The 12,066-nt window shown below is 46.8% G+C and overlaps 1 protein-coding gene across 3 annotated transcripts in view; it reads left to right on the top strand.

Annotated features, from left to right (window-relative positions):
- LOC140734632 (solute carrier family 23 member 2-like) overlaps positions 1–12,066 on the top strand; it is a 96,519-nt gene that overhangs the window by 68,760 nt on the left and 15,693 nt on the right. For all 3 annotated transcript variants that reach the window (XM_073058873.1, XM_073058862.1, XM_073058881.1), the window contains exons 10-11: positions 531–687; positions 5,121–5,268. In XM_073058873.1, coding sequence (XP_072914974.1) covers positions 531–687; positions 5,121–5,268 — 305 coding nt within the window. The remainder of the gene's footprint in view (positions 1–530; positions 688–5,120; positions 5,269–12,066) is intronic.

Genomic DNA, 12,066 nt, shown 5'->3' with positions numbered 1-12,066 from the left:
GATAATAAAATTCACTTTGTGCTTCTGTCCGGGGTAACTTGGAAGACATAGGCTTGCCCCCAAGTATAATAAAATAGAAAATGCTGGAACATTCTACCGATCAGAGAGGGCAACAGAGCTAATGTTTCTGATTGGTTCAGCCACAAGTCTTCGACCTGAAAGATCGTATCTGTTTCACTTCACAAATACTGCCTTGCTTTCCAGCATTTTCTGTTCTTGTTTTGCATTTCCAGCGTGTGGCTATTTTTTTTTATTTTCAGCTTCCTGCTGTAAACCAAACTGCCTAACCAGGCAAGTGCCGGCTGTGCAGAAGATTGATTTCCTGTTGGTTTCTTTATGGCCTGAACTTATGTGGTGACAGGGGCAAAGGTCCAGTGTTAATTCATCATTAAACTGGGAAGGAAACCTCAAAAAGAATTAAAGCAGCTGTTAATTTCACAGCAAGTTGCGATAAGAGGTTATGAGTGTACAAAGTAGTTTATTGCATCTTTTCCTCTGACGTCTCATCGTTCCTCTGCTTGCTGCTGTAGATTATTTTGGCCATCCTAGTGTCGTGGCTTCTGTGCTTCATCTTCACGGTGACTGATGTCTTCCCACCGGACAGCAACCAGTATGGCTACTATGCACGCACCGACGCAAGGAAAGGAGTTCTGTCTGTGGCGCCATGGTTCAAAGTTCCTTACCCCTGTAAGTACGCATGCTCCATGTTATTCCACTCACTCTGTCTGGTGCTGGTGAATGCCAGGCAGGAGTTCCTGATCGCCCCTTGCTGGCTGAGCTGGTATTGCTGTGTGATTCTGCAGATAGGTCAGATGGTGAGCTCTAATTTGTACGGAGCTTCTCAAAATCGCAGGATGCCCCAAATGCTTCTTTTTATGATAGCGCAGAAGTTCCCACTAGTATATAATGTGCTGAAATGAAAACAGAAAATGCGGGATTTAACATTTCTTGGCCAGAAACTTTGATTCTGTAGATGATGCCTGACCTGCTGAGTATTTCCAGAAAATCCTGTTTTTATTTCACATTTCCATCCTTTATATGCATTTGAGTTTTAACCTTAGTGATGTTGTTTGAGAGTTAAGCATTACCCAGTGTTCTCCGTAGTTTTCAGGACAGCGTCCATCATTAGGGACCCCCATCGCCCAGGTCTTGCCTTATTCTCATTGCTGCCATCAGGAAGGAGGTACAGAAGCCTGAGGACACTTACTCACAGACAGACACACATGCATACAGTCATTCACAGTTTCTTTATTGTTATATATTTCATTGTACTGCTGCCTCATAGGTAACAAATTACACGTCACATGCCAGTGATTTTAAATCTGATTCTGAACTAAGTTGTAGAGTCAGTGTTATACAGTTTGGAAACAAGCCCTTCAGCCCAAATCCCTTGCATCAACCAGGATATCTATTTATCTGGGTTAGAACTGTTTGCCTGGATTTGACCCATATTCCTCTTCAATGCTTTCTATCCATATACCTGTCAATATTATTTAAAACATTGTAATTAGACCATAAACCATTGCAACAGAGTTAGGCCATTTGGCCCATCGAGTCTGCTCTGCCATTCAGTCATAGCTGATTTATTATTCCTCTCAATCCCATTCTCCTGCCTTCTCCCAGTAACCTTTGATCCCCTTAATAATCAAGAACCTCTCTGCCTCATTCTGCCTACAGCTTCTTCTGGTAACTCATTCCATATATCCACCACTGTCTGTGTGGAAATGGTTTCCCTTCATACCCCCTTTAAAAATCTTTCCCTCTTGCCTTAAATCTATGTCCTCTAGCTTTAGATTCCTCACCATCGTTGAAGACATGCACTTGAGAGAGCAGGCAGAATCTTGGATTAACATATAAGACCATAAGGCATAGGAGCCAAAATTAGGCCATTTGGCCCATTGATTCTGCCCTGCCATTTCATCATGGCTGATCCATTTTCCCTCTCAGCCCCAATCTCCTGCCTCCTCCCCCCCCCACCCCATCGCTTCATGCCCTGACCAGTCAAGAATCTTATCAACCTCTGCCTTACATATACATAAAGATTTGACCTCCACGGCTGCCTCTGGCAACGAACTCCACAGATTCACGACTTCCTGGCTAAAGAAATGCCTCCTTGTCTCTGCTGCTGATGTTTGTGTACTTGAGGCCCTGGACTTAAATTCACACACAGCCCTTCAGATTGGACTTGGAATGCAGATAGCAGTGACTACACTCTCCCCTTCCTCCTTTCTACCCCATTAATTAAAAGCAGAGAATCTACTCCTGGCTGCCTTGTGTCTCAGTGGTGGGAGGAGGGAGCCTCAAGCTAATGTGACACTGTCTCCTTGCCCTCACATTTTAAAACCCAAGAACATGTGTGGGAGATTAACCAAGGGTGGGAGGAGACCAACGCAAAGAGAAGTACTGACGTCGAGTGGGTTGAATTGGAATGCTGCACATTCTGCCCTATACACAGCAGCTTCATTAATAGTTTGATCTCAACTGCAACATGCAATTTAGGAGCCAAAAAATGCATAAGCAATGTAAATAAAACTATTGCTAATGATTGGCAAAAGAAGCATGCCATTATTGCATAGCATAATACTGTTTATAAATTTCACACAACTCAAAAAGTAGGATTTATTTAACCCACTGACTCTCATAAATACCTCGACAATACCTCTTCCGATCCTGCCAAATGCAAAAATGCTATTCCCTATTCCCAGTTCCTCCATCTCCACCGCATCTGCTCCCAGGATGAGGCTTTCCGTTCCAGGACATCTCAAATGTCCTCTTTCTTTAAGGATCGTGGTTTCCCTTCTGCCGTCATCAATGATGCCCTCACCCACATCTCCTCCATTTCCCACACTTCGGCCCTCACCCCATCTTCCCGTCACCGCAACAGGGACTGAGTTTCCCTCGTCCTCACCTACTACCCCACCAGCCTCCGGATCCAGCACATTATCCTCCGCAACTTCCGCCACCTTCAACAGGACCCCACCACTAAGCACATCTTTCCCTCTCTACCTTCTCCACTTCCTGCAGGGATCATTCCCTCCGCGACTGCCTGCTCCAGACGCCCCTCCCCACAGATCTCCCACCTGGCCCTTATCCCTGCAAGCGTAAGTGCTACACCAGTCCCTACACCTCCTCTCTTACCACCATTCAGGGCCCCAAACAGTCCTTCCAGGTGACGTAACACTTCACTTGTGAAAACACAAAAATACAACTGCAGATGCTGTGGATCAAAGATCAGGATGAAGGGTCTCGGCCCGAAACATTGGCTACTCTTTTCTCACGGATGCTGAGTTCTTCCAGCGTTGTGTACGTACACTTCACTTGTGAGTCTGTTGGGATAATCTATTGCATATATGTCAAACTCAAGGCCCGCGGGCCAAATCCGGCTCGCGGTGGAATTATCTTTGGCCCGCGAGATAATATCTAATTACTATTAAAGCTGGCCCCAGTAATCGAAGCGCCTATGGCGTATGATATGGCTAATGCTGAGTTTATTCAGGTACCAGGTTTTCAGGGTTTTTAGTGTTTATTCGGCAGTCTTGCTCGGCAGTCTTCTTCATAAGAAGCGGAATTTGTAAAGTGAAACACTTTGTAGTTATAGCAGAGACTGAGACACATGAGAGCAGGCTGAAAAAACGGAGGCAATGAAAGCTGCGTTCGCACGCGTCCGACTGATCCGGCCCGCATGAAGCTGCATTTTGCTCAATCCGGCCCATGACCTAAAATGAGTTTGACACCCCTGATCTATTGCATCCGGTGCTCCCGGTGCGGCCTCCTTTACATCAGTGATGCAGATTGGGGGACCGCTTCGTCAAGCACCTCCACTCCATCCGCCACAACAGACAGGATCTCCCGGTTGCCACCCACTTCAACTCTGCTTCATATTCCCATTCGGATATGTCCATACATGGCCTCCTGTACTGCCATGATGAAGCCAAACTCAGGTTGGATGAGCAACACCTCATATACCATCTGGGTAGTCTCCAGCCCCTTGGCATGAACATTGAATTCTCCAACTTCTGGTAATTCCCTCCCTCTCTCTTCCCCCATCCCAGTTTCACTCTGCCTCCTCCTCCAGCTGCCTATCACCTCTCTCATGATTCTGCCTTCTACTACACATAGTGCTTTCCCCTTACATTCCTTCTTCACCTTTCCTGCCTATCCCCTCCCCCACCCCTTAATCTTTCCTTTTACTGTTTTTTCACCAGGCACCTACCAGCCTTCTCCTTCCCACCCTCCCCTCACCTTCTTTATAGGGCCCCTGCCCCCTCCCTCTTCAGTCCTGATGAAGGGTCTCGGCCCGAAATGTTGACTGCTCGTTTCCACGGATGCTGCCCGACCTGCTGAGTTCCTCCAGCTTTTTGTACGTGTTGCTTTGACCACAGCATCTGCAGTGTACTTTGTGTTAAAGAAAGGCTGCAGACGCTGGAAATCCAAGCAACACACAGAAAGTGCTAGATGAACTCTGTAGGCCGGGCAGCATCTATGGAAAAGAGTACAGTCGACGTTTTGGGCTGAGACCCTTCAGCAGGACAGTGAGACCTGCTGAAGGGTCTCGTCCTGAATCATCGACAGTACAATTTTCCATAGAAGCTGCCTGTCCTGCTGAGTTCCTGCAGCATTTTGTATGTTGCTTAAAACACTCCAGTGATGACTCGGAGCAACACAAAGTGCGGGAGGAACTCAGGCAGCATCTGCGGAAGGAAGTCAGCATTTTGGGTCAAGACCCTCCAGCTGGATTGGCTTCCAATGAAGGGTCTTGAACGAAATGTTGATGGAGCATTTCCCTCCACAGATGCTGTCTGACCCGACTGTATTTCTCCTGCACATTCTGTGTTCTAAATGCCAGCATCTACAGTCTCATGTATCTCAAGATATAAGCTTTATATAAATTGCAACATTTAAGCTATTTCTCCCCAGAAGTGGACATGCCCAGTGACTAGCAAATTGCCATAATTATTTAAAATAAAAATTAGTTTTCACAATTTTGTCTGTTCTGTCTGTAACTCAGCTGGGAATTGTTTTTAAGCTCATCTGGCTTGGTTGACCAGGGTCTCTGAAAGTTGTGACGTTGAAGCTCTTGATCTTTGAGCAGTACTGACCATTGTGCTCGTTCCTTGCAGGTCAATGGGGTCTCCCGACCGTCTCAGCAGCAGGTGTGATAGGGATGCTGAGTGCAGTGGTTGCCAGTATTATCGAGTCCATCGGTGATTACTACGCCTGTGCCAGGCTGTCCTGTGCTCCTCCCCCACCGGTTCATGCAATCAACAGGTATCTAAACAGAGGAGGAATCCTGTGCCTGTGTGTGTAAAATTGTTGTTAAATTATTCTGCTGTAACTCACTGTTTTTGCTTTTCCCCCTCATTCCTGTCTTCCTTCCCTTGGATTTCTCTGCTATCAATCCCTAAACTTTTTATGTCTTTTTCCTTTTACAGTATATTTTCTTTTGCTCTCCCTGTATGTACGTGCTCACCTCAGGTCTGTTATTTTCTCTTTCATCATTCTGTTTCCCCTTTTCTTCCACCCCCTTGAACTCGTTTCTTTCTGCATTTTCTTCTCCTTTTCCTTCTGGGTCTTCCTCTCAACGCGACCATTGAACTTTCTGCCACAGGTTTGCTCATCTGTGTGTGTGCACACACATCTCTCTGTCCTTTTGTTTATGACCTCTAAATGGTATGTTTGGAAATGTATTCATTTTGAAGTACTGGCCATTAGTTGCCCCTGGACAGAGCAGTTCTTGTTTCGTTCCCCTTTTTAATGAGTACATTGTGTCCTCTGCACTCGACTCATTCATTTGTTCGTCAGTTGCCATGAACGCCATCTTGCAGATGAGACTAGATTTACTGAAGATCTGCTTCAGCTCGTTGTGCTTCGAGTTAACACAAGCTAGCTTCAGTTGTGTGAAAGTGAGAGACAAGCGTTCATATTCAGGAGATTCAACGTCAGGGCCAGGATTGTTGGATCCCACAATTCCAACTTGGACTTGGAGCTTCTGGTTAAGAGTGTTATCCATACATCTTAAATGCAACAGGTTGTCACTGGATCAACAGTGCAGTGGGCCGTTTGACTAGAATCAAGAGCCTGAGCAGCTAGGTAATTAGAAATAAAACTCAAGTGTCAATAATGGTGGCATTAAGTGACCAGGTAATTCCAAAAGATCTTCTGTTCCACAGGTCCTTCATTGGGAAGAATTGCCATCATGGTTTTTAAAATTATGAGAGGCATGGTTAGAGTGGCTAGAGTCAAACCTCCTCTGCCATCAGTAAGGTTATGGTTGATCTGGCCATGGACTCATCTCCACCTTCCTGCCTTTTCCCCATAACCCTTAACTTCCCTACTATGCAAAAATCTATCCAACGTTGTCTTAAGTATATTTTTTGAGGTAGCCTCCACTGCTTCACTAGGCAGAGAATTTCACAGATCCACCACTATCTGGGAAAAGCATTTCCTCCTCAACTCCATCTTAAATATACTCTCCTGAATCTTAAGGCTATGTCCCCTAGTTCTAGTCTCACCTACCAGTGGAAACAAGTTTCCTGCCTCTATGTTATCTATCCCTTTCATAATTTTATATGTTTCTATAAGATCTCCTCTCATTCTTCTGAATTCCAGCGAGTACATTCCTAAGCGACTTAATCTCTCCTCATAGTCCAACCCCCTCATCTCTGGAATCAACCTGGTAAACCTCCTGTGCACCACCTCCAAAGACAGTATATCCTTCCTCAAGTAAGGAGACCAGAACTGCACGCAGTACTCCAGGTGCAGCCTCACCAGTACCCTGTACAGTTGCAGCATAACCTCCCTGCTCTTAAATTCAATTCCTCTATCAATGAAGGCCAACATTCCATTTGCTTTCTTGATAGCCTGCTGCACCTGCAAACCAACCCTATGTGATTCATACACAAATCTGCACAGCAGATGGATTCAACATATCGTGAACATTTGCGGGCCCAGCACCAACCCCAGCGGCACACCGCTCACCACTGATTGCCAACCAGAATAACACCCATTCCGACTCCCTGCTTTCTATTAGTTAGCCAATGCTCTATCCATGCTAATACATCATCCCCAACTCTATGTATCCTTATCTTTATGGATATCTTTTATGCAGCACCTTATCGAACGCCTTCTGGAAGTCCAAGTTAATAATGTCCATCTGTTCCCCTCTACCAACTGCACTCATTATATGCTCAAAGAACTCCAGTAAGTTTACCAAGCAGGACCTGCCTTTGCTGAATCCATGCTACATCTGACTGATGGACCCATTTCTTTCCAGATGCCTCGCTATTTCTTTAATGATAGCTTCAAGCATTTTCCCTGCTGCAGATGTTAAGCTAACTATAGTTACCTGCCTTTTTGAACAATTGCGTGACATTTGCCATCTTCCAATCCGTCAGGACTTGCCCAGACTCCAGAGAACTTTGGTAAATTATCACCAAAGCCTCTACTATAATTTTGGGCCCATCGCTGGAATCTTTTATCCAGAATCAAAGATATTATAGGGCTTACATTTAACGTGAGACGGTGGCAGAGGATGGGGGGCATGGTTAAAGGAGATGTGTGGGGCCGGTTTGTTTTACATAAAGTGGTGGACGCCTGAGATGTGTTGCTGGTGATTCGTGGAGGAGGCAAGTACCGTAAAACTTAGGAGCAGAATTAGGACATGCAGGCCATTGAGTGGGCTCTGCCATTCCATCATGGCCAAATATGAAGAGGCTTTTAGATGGGCACGTGAATGTGCAGACAATGGAGGGATACGGTTCTTGTGTTTGCAGAAGGGACTGATTTAGCTAGTGTGTTAATTACGAGTTTAATTAGTTTGGCACAACATTGTGACCGAGGGGCCAATTCCTGTGCTGTCCTGTTGTATGTAATGCATACGTTACGTGTGTGTGTGTGTGTCTGTGTTTGTGTATTTGTGTGCTGTAAGAGGGTGCAGCTGGAATCCTGGGTTTCTTCATCTGTGTGCTTACAACTGTACAGTATGTGCTTGTGTAGATGTGCATCTGATGTACGTGGTGTCCATGTGTGTACAGGTGTGTGTGTGATGTACTGGTTTTGACCTGTGTGTATGATTGCATTCTGTAACTATGGCTGGGGGCAAATCAGAAGCCCGGTTTCTGAGAGAGAGATGTGGCTAGGTTGTGAGCTGCTGGCTGGAATGCCTTTAGCCTGTCATGTAGATCTTTTCAAGTTATACCACAAACAGCGCCTATGTCACCTCCCCCACATCAAACAACCCCTGCATCACAGTGGTGATCCCGTCAATTGTCATGTAGCTAACTGCTTCTGCCGAAGAGCTCGGTGTACGTGAGGCCTCCCTGCTGCAGAGGCGGGTGCAGTGTTGTTTCAAATCATGAATATGAGATTCTGCAGAAGCTGGAAACCCAGAGCAACACACGTACACAAAATTCTGGAGGAGGTCGGCAGGTCAAGTCAAGTCAAATAACAAGACAATAGGCACAGTAGAGGGCAGTAAGTTAGTGTTAGTCCAGGCTTCGGGTATTGAGGAGTCTGATGGCTTGGGGGAAGAAACTGTTGCATAGTCTGGTTGTGAGAGCCCAAATGCTTCGGTGCCTTTTCCTAGATGGCAGGAGGGAGAAGAATTTGTATGAGAGGTGCGTGGGGTCCTTCATAATGCTGTTTGCTTCGCGGATGCAGCGTGTGGTGCAAATGTCCGTGATGGCAGGAAGAGAGACCCCGATGATCTTCTCAGCTGACCTCACTATCCGCTGCAGGGTCTTGCGATCCGAGATGGTACAATTTCCAAACCTGCAGCTGCTCAGGATGCTCTCAATACAACTTCTGTAGAATGTGATGGGGGGGTTGGGAGATGGACTTTCCTCAGCCTTCGCAGAAAGTAGAGACGCTGCTGGGGTTTCTTTGCTATGGAGCTGGTGTTGAGGGACCAGGTGAGATTCTCCGCCAGGTGAACGCCAAGAAATTTGATGCTGTTAACGATCTCTACTAAGGAGCCATCGATATTCAGCGGAGAGTAGTTGCTCCATGCCCTCCTGAAGTCAACAACCATCTCTTTTGTTTTGTTCACATTCGGAGACAGGTTGTTGGCTCTGCACCAGTCCGGTAGCCGCTGCACCTCCTCTCTGTAAGCTGACTCGTCATTCTTGCTGATGAGACCCACCACGGTTGTGTCATCAGCGAACTTGATGATGTGCAGCATCTATGCAAATAAATAGTTGATGTTTCGGGGTGTGACCCTTCTGGACTGCAGAGACAGAGGGAAGATGTCAGGGTAAGAAATTGGGGGGGGGGGGATGTGGGAGGAACACATGCTAGAAGGTGTTAGGTGAAGCCAGGTGGGTGAGGGCAAGGGATGAAGTAAGAAACTGGGAGGTGATAGGTAGAAAAGGGAATGAACTGGAGAAGGAGGAGTCATATAGGAGAGGAGAGTGGACCAAGGGAGGAAGGGAAGGAGGATGGGCAGGTGAGAAGAGAAGAGGTAAGAGGGGTACCAGAGTGGTGAATGGAGGGGGGAAAAAGGGGAAGGTAAAGGAGTTTCCTGCAGGCAGCAGAGAGTTGGGGAAGAGTAAAGGTGTCCTTCTTCGAAAAATGGTGTTTCCCTTCTTCCACCATTGATACTGCCCTCAGCCACTTTTCCTCCATCTCCTGAACGTCCGCCTTCACCACCTTAACAGGGATAGACTTCCTCTTGGCCTCACGTTCCACCCCACGAGTCTCGGCATCCAGCATAACATTCTCTGCTGTCTTCAGTGGGACCCTACCAGCAAGCACGTCCTTACCTCCCCAGTCCCCCCCCCCCCCACCCCCTCTGCTTTCCACAGGGATCACTCTCTCAGAGATTTCCTTGTCCTTTCATCCCTCCCCACTGATCTCCCTTCTGGCACCTATCCCTGCCCACTTACCACCTCCTTCACCTCAATTCAGGGCCCCAAACAGTCCGTCCAGATGAGGCAACACTTCACCTGCAAACCTGTTGGGGTCATCTACTGTATCCAGTGCTCCCAATGTGGCCTCCTCTGCATCGCTGAGACCCGACATAGACTGGGGAAGACTGCTTTGTCAATCATCTTCGCTCCATCTGTGAAAAGCAGGATTTCCTAGTGGCCAACCATTTTAATTCCTATCTCCTTTTCCTGTTCGACATGTCAGTCCATTGCCTTCTCTACTGGTGTGGTGAGACAACTCTCAGGGTGGCAGAGCAACTTCTCATGTTCTGTCCAGGTAGCCTCGAATCTGAATGCAGGAGAATCGATTTCTCCACCTTCTGGTAACTTCTCCCCATCTCCCTTGCCTTTTCTTCTATTCTCCACTCTGGTCTCCCTCTTAGCTCTTTCTTCTCCTCACCTGCCTATCACCTCCCCTGGTACCCCTCCTCCTTACCTTTCTCCCATGGTCCACTCTCGTCTGCCCTCAGATTCCTTCTTCTCCAGCCCTTTGCCTCTTCACCTACCACCTCCCAGATTCTCACTTCATTCCCCCCCTTCCCACCTACCTGGTTTGACCTTCTAGCTTGTACTCCATCCCCTCCCACCACCGTACTTCCTTATTCTGCTTCTTCCCCTCTCCTCTCCAGTCCTAATGAAGGGTCTCGGCCCGAAAGGTTCACTATTTATTCATTTCCAAGGATGCTGCCTGACCTGCTAAGTTCCTTCGGTAGTTTGTGTGTTGCTTGATGGCTGCTCCATCCGGGGAGGCAGACTTGGCTGCTTCTGTCAGAGTACAGAGTTCACTCCTGTTTCCTTGGAATGGAAGAATAGGAAATTGGCTGGGCTCTGCTGCCTCTGACGGGCCTGGGTCAGGGAGAATAGGAGGAAGAGTCCCATCAAGCCACTGTTTGTTAGGATCAGTCCTACTTTCCGGGTGACGTCCTGCAGATTGATGGTGCATGGCTGATTGTTCGCACGAGCAAGGCCTCAGCAGTCCATAGACAAATGCTTGCATCCAATCCACCCCGTCTTCCACCAAGTGAACACCAGATGGCAGCACTGACGGGAGGGGCCTGCCCACAATCCAGCATGGACGCTGTGTCCAATAGGGTCTTGCAATCACAAGAAAAATGACCAAGGTAAATCACTCTATGTTAGACTTCATACCAGCTTCGCACACTGACTCCGAGGCCTTCCTGCAGCAGGCAGCAACACAATCTGCACCAAATCCAACTCCTCAAGCTCAGTCAATTTGCTAATGAGGTAGTTCTATGATACCTGAAGTTCTTGAAGTCCGGATTTGTCTTATGATCATAAAAAAGAAGTTTAAAAAGGACAAAAGCACCTTTGTTGGCTATGAATAGGCCACTGTTTCCAAGCGCGTCGCCATCTTGCCAGAAAGCCAATTTGATTTTCCAATGACCTTGACTATGTCAGTAGCTCAGCATCCTCAACTCCCAAGGTAAGAATTCTTGGAATTCTCTTCCATTCAGAGAAGAAATTCCTCCTTGGTCATAGTTTGTTGACCATTTATCTTGAAACTGTCTTCCTAGTTCTAGAAAGTCTCAGCAGCTGAGGCAGCATCTAAGGAGAGGAATAAACAGTTGATGTTTCAGGCCAAGATCCAGTCCTGATGCTGGGTTTTGGCCTAAATTGTCAACTGTATATTCCTCTCCGTGGATGCTACCTGGCCCACTGCATTCCTCCAGCACTTTATGTGTGTGCGTGTGTGTGTGTGGCTCTGTATTTCCAGCATCCGGAGAATCACTTGTGTTCTATGTTCCCCCATCTGAAGGAAAACCCTCTCATCATCCATCTTGTCAGTCCACCATGGAATCATGTTTTCCAATAAGATCACCACTTATTCTTTTAAACTCCTGTGAAGCTAGTTCTGGTCAAATCAATATGAAGCAAGGCCTTCACCCCAAGAATGAGTCAAATAAACCTCGTCTACACAAACCACAGTGCAAGATCCTAAAATCTTGTTAAAAATAATGGGACCAAAGCTGTAACAGTCTTCCAGTAGTCTCATCAAATGCATGAAGTTTTAGCAAGAATTGATTACCATTGTGCAACTAACAACCCACTGGGGGTATTCAGCAGGTCAAGCTGCATCTGTCTATGGTACAGTGGATAGGGCTAGATATAGGATTAGGACAGA

This window comes from Hemitrygon akajei, chromosome 1 (genome assembly GCF_048418815.1).
Source record: "Hemitrygon akajei chromosome 1, sHemAka1.3, whole genome shotgun sequence".
NCBI lineage: Eukaryota > Metazoa > Chordata > Chondrichthyes > Myliobatiformes > Dasyatidae > Hemitrygon > Hemitrygon akajei.
This window is presented reverse-complemented; position numbering and strand designations above follow the sequence as displayed.